This window comes from Callithrix jacchus, chromosome 5, assembly GCF_049354715.1.
Source record: "Callithrix jacchus isolate 240 chromosome 5, calJac240_pri, whole genome shotgun sequence".
Lineage (NCBI taxonomy): Eukaryota > Metazoa > Chordata > Mammalia > Primates > Cebidae > Callithrix > Callithrix jacchus.
Genome location: NC_133506.1, coordinates 74156609 through 74176490, shown reverse-complemented (window position 1 = coordinate 74176490; position 19882 = coordinate 74156609). Strand labels below are relative to the sequence as shown.

The 19882-nt window shown below is 47.5% G+C and overlaps 1 protein-coding gene across 3 annotated transcripts; it reads left to right on the top strand.

Annotated features, from left to right (window-relative positions):
• Positions 1–482: 482 nt before the first annotated feature.
• Positions 483–19353, top strand: TP53 (tumor protein p53). 3 transcript variants are annotated; one of them, XR_013535557.1, is made up of 12 exons: positions 483–613; positions 11681–11782; positions 11904–11925; positions 12015–12299; positions 13309–13492; positions 13574–13686; positions 13935–14044; positions 14390–14526; positions 14621–14694; positions 14963–15006; positions 17343–17449; positions 18103–19353. XR_013535557.1 is itself a non-coding variant. In XM_035299886.3 (11 exons), exons 2-11 carry the CDS (start codon positions 11709–11711, stop codon positions 18182–18184), a joined length of 1038 nt encoding a protein of 345 aa, XP_035155777.1. In that variant the 5' UTR covers positions 483–613; positions 11681–11708; the 3' UTR covers positions 18185–19353. The 3 variants fall into 3 exon arrangements, 2 of the variants coding, with proteins under 2 accessions (XP_035155777.1, XP_002747994.1); XM_035299886.3 differs by lacking the exon at positions 14963–15006 and having other exon boundaries at positions 12015–12149; XM_002747948.6 differs by lacking the exon at positions 14963–15006.
• Positions 19354–19882: the final 529 nt, after the last annotated feature.

The window sequence follows — 19882 nt, the reverse complement described above, 5'->3', positions numbered from 1 at the left end:
GAACGAATAAATCTTTTCAGAGTGATAAGGGCTGTGAAGGAGATTAAACAAGATGGTGTGATATAAAGTATCTGGGAGAATACGTTAGCCTGAGGTATTAAGGAAAGCCTTCTTTTAAAATGACGTTTTTTAGCTGATGAAAAGAAAGGATCCAGCTGAGAGCAAACGCAAAACCTTTCTTTCTTCAACCCTTCATATTTAACCCAGTGCAGGAGTCCTCCAAAATGGTTTCCACTAATTTTGTCCTCACAGCTCTGGCTTGTAGAATTTTCCCACTCCAAAACATTAGTATCTACAGCACCACCATTTCGGCGAGAACCCTGACTCTCTCTGCACCTTCCTCCCCGACTCTATTTCCTTTACTTCTTCTGGCAGGCGGATTACTTGCCCTTACTTGTCATGGCGACTCTCCAGCTTTGTGCCAGGAGCCTCGCAAGGGTTGATGGGATTGGGATTTTCCCCTCCCATGTGCTCAGACTGGCGCTAAAAGTTTTGAGCGTCTCAAAAGTGTAGAGCCACCCTCCAGGGAGCAGGTAGCTGCTGGGCTCCAGGAACACTTGGCGTCTAGGCTCGGAGCGTGCTTTCGACAGTGACACACTTCCCTGAGGGCTGGGTAAGCTCCTAACTGAACCTGATGAATCCCCTTTGAGTCACGGACTCTGCTCCGTGTATTTTCAGCTCGGGAAAATCGCTGGGGCTGGGGGTGGGGCAGTGGGGACTTAGCGAGTTTGGAGGTGAATGGGATGGAAGCTTGGCTGGAGGGGTCAACATAGGAGTGCAGTGTTGGGAGACCTGAGTGTAGATGATGGCGATGTTAGGACCATCCGAACTCATAGTTGAACGCCTAGGCAGAGGAGTGGGGCTTTGGGGAACCTTGAGCCGGACTAAAAGGTACTTCCTTGCACATCCACCCGGTATTGGGCGTAGGGAATCCCTGAAATAAAAGATGCACAAACCATTGAGGTCGGAGACTTTTGGATCTCCAAATATTGAGAACTCATGGCTGTATGTTTTAGAACCCATGGCATCCTAGTGAAACCTCGGGCTCCATTCCGAAATTATCTTTGGGGGTGATCTGGGAACCCAAGCTGCTAAGGTCCCACAACTTCCGGACCTTTGTCCTTCCCGGAGCGATCTTTCCAGCCGGCCCCCGGCTCCGCCAGATGGAGAAAATCCAATTAAAGGCTGTCAGCCGTGGAAGTGAAAAGTGCTAAACGAGGGGTTCGTCCACCAGGCCAAGGAGGACCGTCCCAATCTGAGGGGCACGGCAGCCCTGTTATTGTTTGCCTCCACATTTACATTTCTGCCGCCTGTAGCAGCATTTCCGGTTTCTTCTGCCGGAGCAGCTCACTATTCACCAGATGAGAGGGGAGGAGAGAGAGAGAAAATGTCCTTTAGGGCGGTTCCTATTACTTGCAGAGAGAGGCTGCTATTCTCCGCCCCACTTTTTTTTTCTGGATTACTTGGTCATGGCCTTTGCAAAGGCTGGGGTATTTGTTTTGATGCAAACTTCAATCCCTCCCCTTCTTTGAATGCTGTGCTCCACCCCGCGCGTCGCCTACAACCTGGGCGGGCGCTACCATGGCATGAGACAGGGAGGGCAAGAAATGCGCAGAAGGCAAACCCGGGGTATTTTCAAGAATGGGTACATCTCATCTTCCTGAAGACAAAAAAAAAAAAAAAAATGGGTACATGTGAGAATGATATTTTGACACAGTACAATGATGGGTCATTTATAATTTCTCAGAAAAACAATCTACCTGTTATCTGGCTTTGGGCTAGGCCATTCCAGTTCCAGACGCAGGCTGAACGTCGTGAAGCGGAAGGGGCTGGCCCGCAGTCGTCCGTGTGGTCCTCTGTGCAGCCCTCCAGGCCCAGCCGGTTCTTCCCGGTGGGAGGCGGAACTCGAATTTATTTCTTCCGCTTCTCCATCTCTTAGCACGTGGTTGTTTCATTCTGCAGTTTCTTCCAATGCACCTGCCGCATACTGGGCATTTTGTGGCTTACTTAGGTCATCTTTTTCCTAAATCGAGGTGGCATTTACACACCGCGTAGTGCACAGACCAAGTGCACAGGAAGATGAGTTTTGGCCCCTAACCACTGCGTGATGCCTGCCAAGTCACAGACACTTTTCATCGTCCCAGAAACGTTTCATCACATCTCTTCCCAGTTGATTTCCGACCCCACCTTTATTTTTATCTCCATAACCATTTTGCCTGTTGGAGAACTTCATATAAAATGGAATCAGGCCAGGTGCAGTGGCTCACGCCAGCACTTTGGAAGACCAAAGCGGGCAGATCACTTGAGGCGTTCGAGACCAGCCTGGCCAACATGATGAAACCCCATCTCTACTAAAAAATACAAAAATTAGCTGGGGGTGGTGGCGGGCACTTGTAATCCCAGCTATTCAGGAGGCTGAGGCAGGAGAATCGCTTGAACTCGGGAGGCGGAGGTTACAGTGACCCAAGATCGTGCCACTGCACTCCAGCCTGGGGGACAAGAACGAAACTCCGTCTCAAAAAAAAAAAAAAGGAATCATACATTATGTGCTCACATTTATTGGACTTCTTTACTTCAATGTACTGTCTGTGACATTCTTTCATGTTGCATATGTCAGTATTGTGCTCCTTTTCATTTAGTATAGCCCATGGATTGTGTATCCGTTCTTTTGATGGCCTTTTGAGTTGTTTCCCATTGGGGTTATTATAAAATAAAGCTGCTATAAATATTCTTGTACAATTCTTTTTGTGATCATATGTTTTCATGTTTCTTGGAGAAATAAGAGGGGAATTGCGAAGTTGGAAGTAAAAAGTAAATGTATTTTGAACTTTATAAGAAGTTCTGAGTTTTCCAGAGTGGTCGTACCATTTCACGCTCCAACTAGCAAGGTATGGTTGTTATTATGGTTGTTGCCTCAGCCTTCCAGATATTGGGGATTGTCAGTCTTTCTAATGTGGTATATCCCTGTGGTTATAATTTACAGTTCTCTGTTGACTAAGGACTTTCAGCATTTTTTATGTGCCTATTGGCCATTCATATTTTGTTTGTAAAGTGGCTCTTCAAATCCTTTGCCTGTTATTTTCATCTTTTGTCTGTTTTTATTGTTCAGTTGTGGGACTGCTTTATACATTCTGGATACAAGTCCTTTATCAGATACATGTGTCCTGACTGTTTCCTTCTGATCTGTTGTTTACCTATTTGTTTGCTTTACAGAGTTTACAGTATCTTTTTATGTTCAGTGTTTGCTCTGACCTGTTTAGGACATCTGTTTTTAACCCCAGGGTAATGAAGATATTATCTTATATTTTCTTTTAGGACACTTTTTTTTTTCTTTTTCCTTTTTTTTTTTTTTTTTTTTTTTTTGTTGTTGTTGTTGTTGTACTTTAGGTTCTGGGGTACATGTGCAGATCATGCAGGATCTTTTAGGACCTTAATGGTTTTAGGTTTTACAATAAGGTCCTTGAGCCATTAATTAATTCTTAATTGTTTATGGTGTGAAATGTAAGAGTCAGTGCTTTGGATGTTTCCTGTCTGGATATCCAGTTATTCTAGCTCCACTTGTTGAAATAGGCTTGCTTTCTCTACTGAAATGCTTTTAATTTTTATTATTGGAGTATAGGGCTATCATTTTAGTGCTAATTTTTTTTCTTTTTTTTTTTTTTAAGACAGAGTCTTGCTCTGTTACCCAGGCTGGAGTACAGTGGCATGATCTTGGCACCCTGTAACCTCTGAATAGCTGGGATTACAAGTACATGCCACCATGCCACACCTGGCTACTTTTTGTATTTTTAGTAGAGACAGAATTTCACCATGTTGATCAGGCTGGTCTCAAACTCCTGTCCTCGTGATCTGCCCTCCTCAACCTCCCAAAGTGCTAGGGTTACAGGCATGAGCCACCGTGCTCAGCTATTTTTTTTTTTTTTTTTTCTTTTTTAATTTTTGAGACCGGGACTGACACTGTTGCCCAGGCTACAGTGCAATGGCAAAATCAAGGCTCACTGCAGCCTCGAACCCCTGGGCTCAAGCAATCCTCAGCCTCAGCCTCACAAGTAGCTGGGACTACAGGCACTTGCCACCACACCCAGCTAACTATTTTATTTTTTGTAGAGACAAGATCTCACTGTGTTTCCCAGGCTGGTCTCAAACTGCTGCCCTCAAGCTATCATCACATCTTGGCCTCCCAAAGTGCTGAGATTACAGGTGTAAGCCACCATGCCTGGCTTCTTAGTGCTATTTTCTATTTGTCTCCTCTGTTCTTTGCTCCCTTTAAATGTTTGAGGAAGAAACATTACCCATCTTACACAAACTCTTCAGAAAATAGAACAGGCCGGGCGTGGTGGCTCATACCTGTATTCCCAGCACTTTGGTAGGCTGAGGTGGGGGATCACTTGAGGTCAAGAGTTTGAGACCAGCCTGGCCAACATTGTGAAACCCCATCTCTACTAAAAATACAAAAATTAGCTAGGCATGGTGGCAGGTGCCTGTAATCCCAGCTTCTCGGGAGGCTGAGGCAGGAGGATCACGCCGTTACACTCCAGCCTGAGCAACAGAGTGAGACCTCGTCTCAACAAAAAGGAAAAGGATAAATACATTCTGACCAAATAAGGTTTATCCCGGGATTGTAGTGTTGATTTAAAACAGAAAAATCAGCCTGGCACAGTAGCTCACACCTGTAATCCCAACACTTTGGGAGGCTGGGGCAGGAAGATCTCTTGAGCCCGGGATTTTGAGACCAGCTTGGGCAACATAGCCAAACTGGTCTTTACTGGGGAAGGGGGGAAATCAGTCTATGTAGTTAACCACATTAACAAACTGGAACATAAAAACCCTATGATCATTTCAACAGATGCAGCAAAAGCAGTTAAGAATAGGCATGATTACATGCATGATTACACATAGGCGTGATTACAAACAAATTCAAACCTAGCAAACTAGGGAAAGGAAACTGACCTTGTTTGATAACAGGGCATCCACAGTCAGGGTTCTATTAGCAGTATACATAATGGTAGAAAACTGTTTTTCCCTCTAAGATCAGGAACTCGAAAAGGATTTCACTCGCACCACATTGACATCATGCTGGAGGTTCTAACCAGGCAAGAAAAATAAATAATGATTAGTGGCCTGGTGGCTCACACCTTTAATTCCAGCACTTTGGGAGGGCAAGGTGGGCAGATCACCTGAGGTCAGGAGTTCGAGACTAGCCTGGCAAAAATGGTGAAACCCCGTCTCTACTAAAAATATTTTAAAAATTAGCTGGGCGTAGTGGTGCACACCTGTAGTCCCAGCTACTCAGGAGTCTGAGCCAGGAGAATGGCTTGAACCCAGGAAGTGGAGGTTGCAGTGAGCCGAGATTGTCCCATTGCACTCCAGCCTGGGTGACGAGCGAAACTCCATCTCAAAAAAAGAAAAGGAAAATAATGATTAGAAAGGAAAAAGCAAAACTTTTATTCACTTTTACGTACGATTGTATACATAAAAGTCTTCGTGGAAAATACATAAAAAGCTACCAGAATTAATGAGTAAATATAGCAAGGTTGCAGGTTGCAATCCCTCTGTATCTGTAGGGAATTGGTTCTGGGATTCCACACTCCAAGCCCACAGATGTCTAAGTCCCATATGTAAGATGCTATAGGTCAGGCGCAGTGGCTCACACCTGTAATCCCAGCACTTTGGGAGGCCAAGGCAGGCAGATCACAAGGTTAGGAATTCAAGGCCAGCCTGGCCAACATGGTAAAACCCCATCTCTACAAAAAATACCAAAAAAAACCTTAGCTGGGCGTGATGGCGCACACCTGTAGTCCCAGCTACTTGGGAGGCTGAGGCAGGAGAATTGCTTGAACCCGGGAGGTGGAGGTTGCAGTGAGCCATCTCCAGCCTGGGCAACAGAGCAAGATTCTGTCCCCCCAAAAAAATAATAATGATGGTATGGTATTTAATGCACATATATCCTCCCATATAGTTTAAACTATCTCTAGACTACTTACAGTACCCCTATACAGTGAAAATGCTAACCTGCATACAAGTGTGTAAATACTTGTACTATATTGTTTAAGGAATCATGACAAGGAAAAAAGTCTGTTCAACTTCGTCTTCAAGTTCAGTACAGGTGCAACCATCCTTTTTGTCTCCCAGCATTTTTTTATCTGTGGTTAGTTGAATCTGCCAAGGCAGAACCCATGGAAATGAAGGGCAGGGTAGGCTACATAAACTTTATTTTTACATACTAGCACAGTTGAATCTGAAGTTGGAAAATGAATTTTAAAAACAACACTCAACCAGGCCCAGTAGCTCAACCCCTGCCTGCAATCTCAGCACTTTGGGAAGCTGAGGCAGGAGGATTGTTTGAGCCCATGAGCTGGAGACCAGCCTGGGCAACATACAGAGATCCCGTCCCTACAAAAAAAATATTTTTTAAATTTAGCCAGGTATGGTGTCACAGGCCTACAGCTACTCAGGAGGCTGGGGTGGGAAGGTGGCTTGAGCCATGATCACTACACTCCAGCCTAGGCAACAAAGCTATCTTGAAAATAATTTAACACTGAAATCTCCTTTGATGTGATCAGAAAAAAAAATAATAATAGTAATTAGTATTATTACTGTTTTGTTTGTTTTTTTGAGACAGAGTCACTCTGTTGCCTAGGCTGATCTCCATCTCCCAGGCTCAATTGATCCTCCTGCCTTAGACTCCCAAAGTGCTGGGATTAAAGGCTGAGCCACCTTGCCTGGCCAGTATTGTTTTTATTTTTATTTATTTATTTATTTTTGAGACAGAGTCTTGCTCTGTCATCCAAGCTTGCTCTGTCATCGTGCAGTGGCACGATGTTGGCTCACTGCAACATTCACTTTCCAGATTCAAGAAGATTCTCCTGCTTTAGCCTCCCGAGTAGCAGACTCCAGGTGCCCACCACCACGCCTGGCTAATTTTACTGTTTTTAGTAGAGGCGGGGTTTCATCATGTTGGCAAGGATGGTCTTGAACTCCTGACCTTGTGATCCACCCACCTCGGCCTCCCAAAGTGCTGGGATTACAGGCATGAGCTACCATGCCAGCCAATAAATACAATTTTTAAAATAGCCTGGGCACAGTGGCTCACACCTGTAATCCCAGTACCTTTGGGAGGCTGAGGTGGGTGGATCACAAGGTCAGGAGTTTAAGACCATCCTGGCAAACAGTGAAATCCTGTCTGTACTAAAAATATAAAAAATTAGCCAGATGTGGTAGCATGTACTTAGGATTTTAAGGTGGGAGGATCAATTGAGCCTGGGGGATGGAGACCAGCCTAGGCAACATTGCAAGACCCAGTCTCTACACAAAATTTAAGAAAATAAATTATCTTGGTGTGGTGGCACATCCCTGTGACCTTAGCTACTTGGGAGGCCAAGGCGGGAGAATCCTTGAGGCTGGGAATTCCAGACTGCAGTGAACTTTGATCAGTGAGTGCCAGCAACTGCACTCCAGCCTGGGCAGGGAAGCGAGACTCTTGTCTGGAAAAAGAAAAAAACACACACAGGACACTTACTTATTGTGTTAGGTGTGGGTTATATGGCCATATCAAAATGTCAAACTAATTAAGAATTGTGCATTTTAATGTATATAAATTTTACCTTAAAAATTTTGTAGGGAGTGGCTAGAGGTATAGATGACAATTGAGGCAGAATGTTCGGGCCGGGCGCGGTGGATCACGAGGTCAAGAGATTGAGACCATCCTGGTCAACATGGTAAAACCCCGTCTCTACTAAAAAAAATACAAAAAATTAGCTGGGCATGGTGGCGTGTGCCTGTAATCCCAGCTACTCAGGAGGCTGAGGCAGGAGAATTGCCTGAACCCAGGAGGCGGAGGTTGCGGTGAGCCGAGATCGCGATATTGCACTCCAACCTGGGTAACAAGAGCGAAACTCCATCTCAAAAAATAAATAAATAAGGCGGAATGTTTATCATTCATGAAGCTTGGTATTGGGAATATTAGGGGAATGTACTGGGTTTTTTTGTTTGTTTGTTTTATAATTCACTTACTCTGGATATGGAAGTACAACTATATTTCTAGGGAATCCACCCAGAGTGGTTTTGTGGACTAGTGAGGCGTTGTGTTTTCAATTTTACCAGACGCTGCTTTGTTACTTTCTAGAATCAAAACTCTTCCCCCAATCAAATAGTTTCCTGCCAAAAAAAAAAAAAAATCTCTCCATGTTGCCCAGGCTGGTCTGGAACTCCTGGGCTCAAGCGATCCTCCCTCCTTGTCCTCCCTAGGTGCTAAGATTACAGGTGTGAGCCAAGAAACTTGGCCCCCTAAAATTTTTCTTTCTTGCCAGACACAGAGAAACCTTAGGAGCATAATTATTTTGAGGCTGGGTATGGGTTCAGATAGCCTAGGTTCAAATCCCTGGTTCTTTTGAGAGTTTTAAGAGTCTGGGTATGTGACTTAATTTCTTTAACCCCAGTTTCATCTGTTAATATTTACCTTACTGGCTTTTGAGAGAATTAAGTAAAATAAGCCACTGAGTCCTAAAGTACAGAGATCGCTGGTGTGAAATAAATAAATAAAATAAAATAAAAATAAGCCACTGAAGCCAGGTGCGGTGGCTCAAGCCTGTAATCCTAGCACTTTCGAAGGCCGAGGCGGGCAGATCACGAGGTCAGGAGATGAAGACCATCCTGGCCAACATAGTGAAACTCTGTCTCTACTAAAAATACAAAAATTAGCCAGGCATGGCTGTGTGTGCCTGGAGTCCCAGCTACTCAGGAGGCTGAGGCAGAAGAATTGCTTGAACTTAGGAAGCGGAGTTTTCAGTGAGCTGAGATCACACCACTGCCTCCAGCCCCGAGCAACAGATTGAGAATCTGTCTCCAAGGAAAAAAAAAAAGGATAAGCCACTGAAATCACTGGATATATAGGCTGACACCAGCAGCCAGTGTTATGATTCCGGTCAGGCCTGCCCCTGTTTGGGGTCTCAGCCGAGCTCATTGCCTTCCCACCCACCCAAGGGTGCCTGCATTTCTCTTGCCTCATTATTTGGAAGGCCTAGTTCAGCTTGGCACATTTGAACCCTGGCCCACTGATGCTGGTACCCCTGCGAAGGCTCTGCTCTAAAAAACAATGAGATTTTAATTTTTTTAGATGGTCTCGCTCTTTCACCCAGGCTGGAGTGCAGTGGCGCGATCTCAGCTCACTGCAACCTCTGCCTCCCAGGTTCATGTGATTCTCCTGCCTCAGTCTCCTGAGTAGCTGGGATTACAGGTGCATGCCACCACGCCCGGCTAGTTTTTGTATTTTCAGTAGAGACAGGGTTTCACCATGTTGGCCAGGCTGGGCTTAAACTCCTGACCTTGTGATCTGCCCACCTCAGCCTCCCAAAGTGCTGGGATTACAGGCATGAGCCACCGTACCCAACCAACACTGAGATTTTAGTTGCTACTGAAAACTTGAGAGATGGAGAGACAGGGAGACCTCCCGTCTGTGGAGCTGTGTCCCTCCAAGTGGGATTGAGACCTTGGGGCCATCATTCCAGGACAGCACCTCCTGGCTTGTTGACTGAATAGCTCCCTGAGGGAGGTGTACTTGCACTAATAGAGTGGGGATGGGGGCAGTACCACAGATCCACACTAACAATCACACAGTTCTCTAGAATAATAATATAGAACAAATAAAATAGAACAATTGCACAAACAGCTAACCTTTGTTGAGCCCTTAGTGTGTGCCCAGCACTTTCCTCAGCGCTTCACATTTCCCATAATACACAGGGAGCTAGGCCAGGTGCCGTGGCTCATGCCTGTAATCCCAGCACTTTAGGAGGCTGAAGTGGGCAGATCACCTGAGGTCTGGAGTTCAAGACCAGCCTGGCCAACATGGTGAAACCTTATCTCTACTAAAAATAGAGGATGTGGTGGCTGCGTAATCCCAGCTACTTGGGAGGCTGAGGCAGAAGAATCGCTTGAATTCAGGAGGTGAAGGTTGCAGTGAGCTGAGATCGCGCCATGCACACCAGCCTGGGCAACCAGAGCCGAAACTTGTCTCAAAAAAAAAAAAAAAAAAAAAAAAAGAACCTGCCCTTAAAGGAGTGTTTTGATAGGAGGATGTTTTGTCAGTGCAAGACAGAAAAGTGTAACGAACACTTATATTAGGCATGTTTTTTATGACAAATTTGGCAGAAAGAGCATCCAGCATGGGCAACATAGGCCTCTCCAACAAAAAACTAAAAAATTAGCCAGGCATAGTTGTGCATGCCTGTGTGTTTCCAGCTACTCGGGAGGCTGAGGTGGGACAATCACTGAGCCCAGGAGGCCGAGGCTACAGTGAGCCACGATTGTACCACTGCACCCTAGCTAGCCTAGGCAACAGAGCAAGACCCCGCCTCAGAAAAAAAAAAAAAAGAGAAACATGAAGCCTTTGAAAGCTTGTCTGGGAGAAGGTGAGATGATAGTTGCATAACTTCGTGCAAGATGCTGCCCCTTGTTTCTTCTTGCACCCTTGACCGCTCAGAACAGACACGTGTGCTATTCACCGCATTTATTGAGCCCAAGCAGGTGCAAGGCATTGTGCTGTAATGCTTTGGTCAACAAGGCAGCAGGATAGATTACTGCCCTGCCCTTAGGAAATGTATATGCTATTAGAGGAAAGGTGAAATAAACAAGGAAAAGTATCAGGCTGTGTAAGTGCTATGAGAATGCTAATAGGGTGATATGAATTAAAATAGGATGAGTTGATGAAGCCTTTGTGGAAAGAGCCTACCCTCAGGTCGGGGATGGAGTGTTCCCTGCTGAGGGAGCCACCAGTTGATTAGCGGAGAAGGGCAGCCAGTCTAGCTAGAGCTTCTGGGGAAGTGTGAGTGGTTGGTAAGAGATGAGATTATAGAAGCCGAGAAGAGCCGCTCCTGAGGGGTTTGTAATGCTGGGCTGAGGAGTGTCCCAAGAGAATGGGCAGGTGAGAGGTGAAACAGTTGTTCTTCCAGAAGCTTTGCAGTGAAAGAAATCAAAGAAATAGAGCCATGTATGAGGTAGGGGAGGATGGGAGTAAGGGGGTGTCCTTTCCCATACAGAGACTGCAGACTAAGAACAACTGCATCCTTGTTAACGGGAAGCGGGGGCAAAGTGTGGTGGTGCATGCCTGTAATCCCAGCACTTTGGGAGGCTGAGGCGGGCTAATCACCTGAGGTCAGGAGTTCCATAACAGCCTGGCCAACATAGTGAAACCCTGTCTTTACTAAAAATGCAAAGATTAGCTGGGCGTGCTGGCACACACCCGTAATCCCAGCTACTCAGGTGGCTGAGGCAGAAGAATGGCTTGAACCCAGGAGGTGGAGGTTGCATTGAGCTGAGATGGCGCTACTGCACTCCAGCCTGGGCCACAGAGCAAGACTCTGTCTCAAAAAAAAGACAAAATACAGGAAGGGAGTTGGGAATAGGGTACACATTTAGGAAGTCGGTGGGAAGGTTGGAAGTCTCTCTCTGATTCTTTTCCTCAAAGAAGTGCCTGGCTGGGGAGGAGTGGGGCAGGAATGCCTGGGTTGTGGTGAAAGATTGAAAGATAGAGTATGAGGCACCTGTTCTGTTCCTGCTCCTCGGGAAGCCGTGCTGTCTCAGACCCTGGCATAGTGTTGGGGGAAGGGGTTTCCTTCTCCACAGGCCCAGGTGACCCAGGGTTGGAAGTAACTCATGCTAGATATCCCCACTTTTCCCCTTGCAGCAGCCAGACTGCCTTCAGGGTCAGTGCCATGGAGGAGCCGCAGTCAGATCTCAGCATCGAGCCCCCGCTGAGTCAGGAAACATTTTCAGACCTATGGAAACTGTGAGTGGATCCAGGAGAAGGGCAGGCCCACCATCCCCACCCCAACCCCAGCCCCCTAGCAGGGTTCCCTGTGGGAAGCAAAAAAAAACAAATCCACTGACTTTCTGCTCTTGTCTTTCAGACTTCCTGAAAACAACATTCTGGTAAGGACAAGGGTTGGGCTGGGGACCTGGCAGGTTGTGGGGTTTGGTGGGTACCTGGTCCTCTGACTGCTCTTTTCACTCATCTGCAGTCCTCCTCGCTGTCCCAACCGGTGGATGATTTGATGCTATCCCCAGATGACATTGACATTGCACAATGGTTGAGTCAAGACCCGGTTCCAGATGAAGCTCCCACAGTTTCAGAGGCTCCTCCCGCCATGGCCCAGGCACCGGCAGCTCCTACATTAGTGGCCCCCACACCAGCCCCCTCCTGGCCCCTGTCATCCTCTGTCCCTTCCCAGAAAACCTACCATGGTGACTACGGTTTCCGTCTGGGCTTCTTGCATTCTGGGACAGCCAAGTCTGTGACTTGCACGGTCAGTGGCCCTAAGGGTCTGGCTTCCATGGACTCCCAATGCCTGGCCATACCCCCTGCATTTCCTTTGTTTGGAACTTCGGGATTCCTCTTCACCCTTTGGCTTCCTGTCAGTGTTTTTACAGCTTACCCATTTAATCTGTGATCTCTGACCCCTGTTTCAAAGTTGAATTTTTTCCCCTTGATTTTGAGCTTTTATCCATTCCGTCACACCCACAGCATCTCTCCTGTAGATGCAGAACTTTTTTTTTTCTTCACCCACATTCATTCCGTGGCTTTTGAAAATATGCTCCTGACCAGGCTCGGTGGCTCACTCCGGTAATCCCAGCACTTTGAGACGCCAAGGCAGGCAAATCACCTGAGCCCAGGAATGCAAGACTAGCCTGGGTAACATAGTGAAACTCCAACTCTGTCTCTACAAAAAACTTGGTTGGGCGCGGTGGCTCACGCCTGTAATCCCAGCACTTTGGGAGGCCAAGGTGGGAGTTCGAGCCAGCCTGGCTAACATGCTGAAACTCCGTCTCTACTAAAAATACAAACATTAACTGGGCGTGGAGGCAGGCACCTGTAATCCTGGCTACTCGGGAGTTTGAGGCTGGAGAATCGCTTGAACCCAGGAGGTTGCAGAGAGCCAAGTCCAGGCCATTGCACTCTAGCGTGTGACAGAGCGAGACTCCATCTCAAAATATACATATATAAAATTAGCCAGGCATGGTGGTGCACACCTATAGTCCCAGCCACTCAGATGACTGAGGTGGGAAGATCGCTTGAGCCTGGGAGGTGGAGGCTGCAGTGAACTGTGATCATACCACTGTGCTCCAGCCTGGGTCACAGAGCAAGACCCTATCTCCAAAAAAATAAGCTCCTGAGGTGTAGATGCCAACCCTCTCTAGCTCCCTAGTGGCTTGCAGGAGGTGCTTACGCGTATTTGTTTCTTTGCTGCCCTCTTCCGGTTGCTTTGTTTGTTCACTTGTGCCCTGACCTTCAACTCTCTCTCCTTCTTCCTACAGTACTCCCCTGCCCTCAACAAGATGTTTTGCCAGCTGGCCAAAACCTGCCCCGTGCAGCTGTGGGTTGATTCCACACCCCCACGTGGCACCCGCGTCCGCGCCATGGCCATCTACAAGCAGTCACAGCACATGACGGAGGTCGTGAGGCGCTGCCCCCACCATGAGCGCTGCTCAGATAGCGATGGTGAGCAGTTGGGTCTGGAGAGCAGATGGGGCTGGCTACCCAGTGTCCCCAGTCCTCTGACTCCTCACTGATTGCTTTTAGGTCTGGCCCCTCCTCAGCATCTTATCCGAGTGGAAGGAAATTTACATGTGGAATATTTGGATGACAAAAACACTTTTCGACATAGTGTGGTGGTGCCCTATGAGCCGCCTGAGGTCTGGTTTGGCAACTGGGGTCTCTGGAAGGGGGGGTAAGGGTGGTTGTCAGTGGCCATCCAGGTGACCAGTAGGGGGGATTTCTCCTGCTTCTTATTTGACCTCCCCATAATTCCACAAGATGTGCAGAGTAAATGGGTCTACCCATTGCACAGTTGAAAAAACTGAAGCTTACAGAGGCTAAAGTCATCCCCTGTTCGCCACACATCTCCCCAAGACCCTCACCTTGGGCCTACGTTCTCTCCCAGGTCGGCTCTGATTGTACCACCATTCACTACAACTACATGTGTAACAGTTCCTGCATGGGCGGCATGAACCGGAGGCCCATCCTCACCATCATCACTCTGGAAGACTCCAGGTCGGGAGCCACATGCTGCCCTGCACACTGGCCTACTCCTCCCCAGTCTCTGCCTGCCTCTGACCCTTGGACCCACTTCTTACTGATTTCTTCCATACTACTACCCATCCTCCTCTCATCACATTCCCAGAGGGGAATCTCCTTACTGCTCCCGCTCTGTTTGCTTTTCTCTCACTTTGGGACCTCTCTTACCTGTGGTTTCTCCTCCACCTACCTGGAGCTGGAGCTTAGGCTCCAGAAAGGACGAGGGTGGTTGGGAGTAGATGGAGGCTGGTTTTTTTCAACAGGACAGGTAGGACGTGATTTCTTTATTGCCTCCTGCTTCTCTCTTCCTATCCTGAGTAGTGGTAATCTGCTGGGACGGAACAGCTTTGAGGTGCGCGTTTGTGCCTGTCCTGGGAGAGACCGGCGCACAGAGGAAGAGAATTTCCGTAAGAAAGGGGAGCCTTGCCTCGATCTGCCCCCTGGGAGCACTAAGCGAGGTAAGCAAGCAGGACAAGAGGTGATGGAGGAGACCAAGGGTGCAGTCCTGCCCTGGATTCACTCTTTTATCACCTTTCCTTGCCTCTTTCCCAGCAATGCCCAATAGCACGAGCTCCTCTCCCCAGCCAAAGAAGAAGCCACTGGATGGAGAATATTTCACCCTTCAGGTACCAAGTCTTGAGACCTCTTATCAGGTTGAAAGTTTCCAGTCTAACACTAAAAATGCCATTTTCTTCTTGACTGCTTTGCCTGCAATTGGGGCATTTGCCATCAGGGGGCAATGATGCCTCAAAGACAATGGCTCCTGGTTGTACCTAACTAACTTCAGAATACCAACTTATACCATAATATATATTTTAAAGGACCAGACCACCTTTCAAAAAGAAAATTGTTAAAGAAAGCATGAAAATGATTCTATGACTTTGCCTGATACAGATGCTACTTGACTTACGATGGTGTTACTTCCTGATAAACTCATTGTAAGTTGAAAATATTGTAAGTTGAAAATGGATTTGATACACCTAACCTAAAAGGAACATCATAGCTTAGCGTAGCCTACATTTATTTTTAATGGAGACAGCATCTTGTTCTGTTAACCCAGACTGGATTACAGTGACATGATCATAGCTCATTATACCCTTGAATTCCTGGGCTCAAGCAATCTTCTCACCTCTGTCTCCCTAGTAGCTAGGACCATTAGTATATGGCACCACTCCCAGCTAATTTTTAAAATTTTTGTAGAGATAGGGTCTCACTATGTTGCCCAGGCTGGTCTCTAGCCTACTTTTTTGAGACAAGGTCTTGCTCTGTCACCCAGGCTGGATAGAGTGCAGTAGTAGTGCAGTCACAGCTCACTGCAGCCTCCACCTCCCAGGCTCAGACCATCCTCCCAGCTCAGCCTCCCAAGTCTCTGGATCTATAGGCCCACACCACCATGCCTGGCTAATTTTTATTTTGTAATCATTTTATTTATTTATTTATTTTTAAGACAGTCTCACTCTGTTGCTCAGGCTAAAGTGGCACAATCTCAGCTCACTGCAGCCTTGACTTCCCTGGGCTCAGGTAATTTCAGCCTGCCAAGTAGCTAGGACTATAGGCACATGCCACCACACCCGGCTAACTTTTTTATTTTCTATGAAGTTGAGGTCTTGCTATGTTGTCCATGCTGCTATCAAATCCCTGGGCTCAATCAGTCCTTCCACCTCAGCCTCCCCAAGTATTGGGATTACAGGCATGAGCTACCACACTCAGCCCTAGCCTACTTTAAACATGCTCAGAACATTTAAGTTACCTTTACCCTACAGTTGGGCAAAGTCATCTAACACAGAGCCTATTTTATTGTAATAAAGTGTTGGATATCGTGATTTATTGAATATTGTACGGAAAGTAGGAAACAGTACGGTTACGTGAAAGGAGACACAGTCGGGCTGGGCACAGCGAGGCTCAAAAAAAAGAAAAGGCCAGGCGTGGTGGCTCATGCCTGTAATTTTAGCACTTTGGGAGGCCAATGCAGGCAGATCACCTGAAGTCAGCAGTTCAAGACCAGCCTGGCCAACATGGTAAAACCTGTCTCTACTAAAAAATACAAAAAGTAGCCGGGCGCGTTGGCTCACGCCTGTAATCCCAGCACTTTAGGAGGCCAAGGCGGGTGGATCACAAGGTCAAGAGATCGAGACCATCCTGGTCAACATGGTGAAACCCCGTTTCTACTAAAAATGCAAAAAATTAGCTGGGCATGGTGGCAGGTGCCTGTAATCCCAGCTACTCAGGAGGCTGAGGCAGGAGAATTGCCTGAACCCAGGAGGCAGAGGTTGCAGTGAGCCGAGATCGCGCCATTGCTCTCCGGCCTGGGTAACAAGAGCGAAACTCCGTCTCAAGAAAAAAAAAAGAAAGAAAAATACAAAAAGTAGCTGGGCATGGTGGTGTGTGCCTGTAGTCTCAGCTACTCAGGAGGCTGAGGCAGGAGAATCACTTAAACCCAGGAGGCTGAGGTTCCGGTGAGCTGAGATCACATCATTGCACTCCAGCCTGGGTGACTGACGAGACTCTGTCTAAAAAAAAAGGGAGGGGGCGGGGCTAGTGGCTCACGCCTGTAATTCTAGCATTCTGGGAGACCGATGTGGGTGGATCACCTGAGGTCAGGAGTTCAAAACCAGCCTGGCCATCATGGTGAAACCCCATCTTTAAACAAAATAATTAAAAAAAAAAAAAAAGAAAGAAACGAAACGAAGCACAGTCACATGCATCTGTAATCCCAGCTACTCGAGAGGCTAAGGCAGGAAGATCACTTGAGCCCAGGAGTTTGAGTCCAGCCTGGACAACATAGTAAGACATCATCTCTAAAATTTAAAGAAGGGCCAGGCACAGTGGCTCACACCTGTAATCCCAGCACTTTGGGAGGTAGAGGTGGGTGGATCACCTGATGTCAGGAGTTCGAAACCAGTCTGACTAACATGGTGAAACCCCGTCTCTATTAAAACACAAAAATTAGCCAGTATGGTGGATTACGCCTGTAGTCTCAGCTACTCAGGAGGCTGAGGCACAAGAATCATTTGAACCCTGGAGGCAGAGATTGCAATGAGCCAAGATCGCACCAATACACTCCAGCCTGGGCAACAGAGCAAGACTCTGTCTCAAAAAAAAAAAAAAAAAATAGAATTTTTTTAAAAAGTCAGTTGTATGGTTACTTGAAGTACAGTTTCTACTAAATGCATGTTGCTTTTGTACTATCATTAAGTCAAAAAAAATTGTAAATTGAACTATCTTAACTCAGTGACTGTGTATACGTATTTCTCCCCCTCCTCTCTTGCTGCAGATCCATGGGCGTGAGCGCTTTGAGATGTTCCGAGAGCTGAATGAGGCCTTGGAACTCAAGGATGCCCAGGCTGGGAAGGAGCCAGGGGGGAGCAGGGCCCACTCCAAGTAAGTGACCACAGCCCCTTCCTGGCCCCACTCTCCTGCCTTCCTATGTTACAAAGCCATAGGATTCCATCCTCATCCTGCCTTTATGGTAAAAGGCAGCTGATCCTGTCTCATTGGGTCCTAGCCAGGCACAAACTTTTTTTTTAGTCTTCCTCCAGTTGAATCATAACCACATTCTTGGCCGGGCACAGTAACTCATGCCTTTAATCCCAGCACTTTGGGAGGCCAAGGCGGGCGGATTACGAGGTCAGGAGATTGAGACCATCCTGGCCAACATGGTGAAACCCCGTCTCTACTAAAAATACAAAAATTAGCTGGGCGTGGTGGCACGCACCTGTAGTCCCAGCTACTTGGGAGGCTGAGGCAGGAGAATCGCTTGAATCCAAGAGACAGAGGTTACTGTGAGCTGAGATTGTGCCACTGCATTCTAGCCTGGCAACAGAGCAAGACTCCATCTCAAAAAAAAAAAAATGTGGTAAGGGAAGATGACGATACACTCTGAGGTGCTCAGTAAAAGTAAACATTTGCATGTGGTGTGGCTCAAATTCCCCTTGTACCAGCCTTAGGCCCTTCAAAGCCTCAGTCAGGGAAAAGCGGCACAGATCCTCTGACTCATGTGATGTATCTCTTCTCCCTGCTTCTGTTTGCTACAGCCACCTGAAGTCCAAGAAGGGGCAGTGTACCTCCCGCCATAAAAAACTAATGGTCAAGAGAGAGGGACCTGACTCAGACTGACATTCTTCGCTTCTTGTTCCCCACTGACAGCCTCCCACCCCATCTCTCCCTCCCCTACCATTTTGGGTTTTGGATCTTTGAACCCTTGCTTGCAATAGGTGTGCATCAGAAACACCCAGGACTTTGGTTTCCTTTGTCCCGGGGTCTGACTGAGAAAGTTGGCCTGCATTTGTGTTTTGTTGTGGGGAGGAGGATGGGGGTTAGGACATACCAGCTTCAATTGTAAGGTTTTTACTGTGAGGGATGTTTGGGAGATGTAAGAATTGTTCTTGCAGGTAAGGGTTAGTTTATAATCAACCACACACTAGGCAGGGGCCCACTTCTTCACTGTACTAACCAGGGAAGCTGTCCCACACTCTTTAATTTCGTCTAACTTCAAGGTCCATAGCTATGAAATGCTGGCCTTTGGACCTACCTCACGGAGTATGTTGTGAGGGTGAATGAAATAATGTATGTCTGGCCTTGAAACCATTTTTTATTATATGGGGTCTTGAACTTGACCCCCTTGAGGGTGCTTATTCCCCGTCCCTGTTGGTCAGTGGGTTGGTAGTTTCTGCATTTGGGCAGCTGATTCGGTAGAGGGCGTTGCCAAGTCTCAGCTTGCCTGGCCAAATCCTCTCTGACAACCTCTTGGTGAACCTTAGCACCTAAAAGGAAATCTCAGCCCATCCCACACCCTGGAGATTTCATTTCTTGTGTATGATGATCTGGATCCACCAAGACTTGTTTTATGCTCAGGGTCAATTTCTTTTCTTTTTTCTTTGAGGCGGGGTCTTGCTCTGTTGCCCAGGCTGGCGTACAGTGGTGATCTTGGCTCACCGCAGCCTTCACCTCTCTGGCTCAAGCAATTCTTCTGCCTCAGCCTTTCAAATAGCTGGGACCACAAGCTCATGCCACCACAGCTGGCTAATTTTTACATGTTTTGTAGAGATGGAGTCTTGATATGTTGGCCAGGCTGGTCTCAAACTCCTGGGCTCAAGAAATCTGCCTGCCTCAGCCTCCCAGAGTGCTGGGATTACAAGTGTGAGCCACCGTGTCCAGCTGGAAGGGTCAATGCCTTTTACATTCTGCAAGCACATCTGCATTTTCACCCCACCCCTTCCCCCCCTTCCCTTTTTATATCCCATTTTTATATCAATTTCTTATTTTGCAATAAAACTTTGTTGCCACCTGTGTGTCTGAGGGGTAAATGCCAGTGCAGGCTGTGGGGGTCAGCAGGTGCAGGGGTGAGTGAGGAGGTGAAGTTGGGAAGCAGCCACCTGAGTCTGCAAGGAGTGTGGGCTGGCAGGGGGGTTGATGCCTGGGTTCCGGGAGGGGAACAAAGGCAGGAGACTGGGTCAGTCTGTGGGCTGCATGACAATAAGGCGCGGGGGTGACTCCATTCATAACTCAGGAACCAACTGTCCCTCCTCCCCTCCTGCTGGGGCTGGCACGAGGTTCTCTCCCTCCCCTGCTTCTAGGATTGGGCTGCTGCCCCTTCGGCAGCCTCTCACCAAGGATTACAGGATTTAAACGTCTGATTTAGCAAGGCTGAGCCTCCAGGGTGGCCATCTGCTCCTCTAGAAAGTGGCAGGATACCTGGGTTCCAGAGGGAATGGGGGTGGGTGCTACTAGATGGAGAGAGGCCAGTGGGAGGCCTGCCAGCCAGGGTCCCGGGAAAGTGGGGGCAGCTAAGGTAAGGGTAGGGGTGTGGGGCTA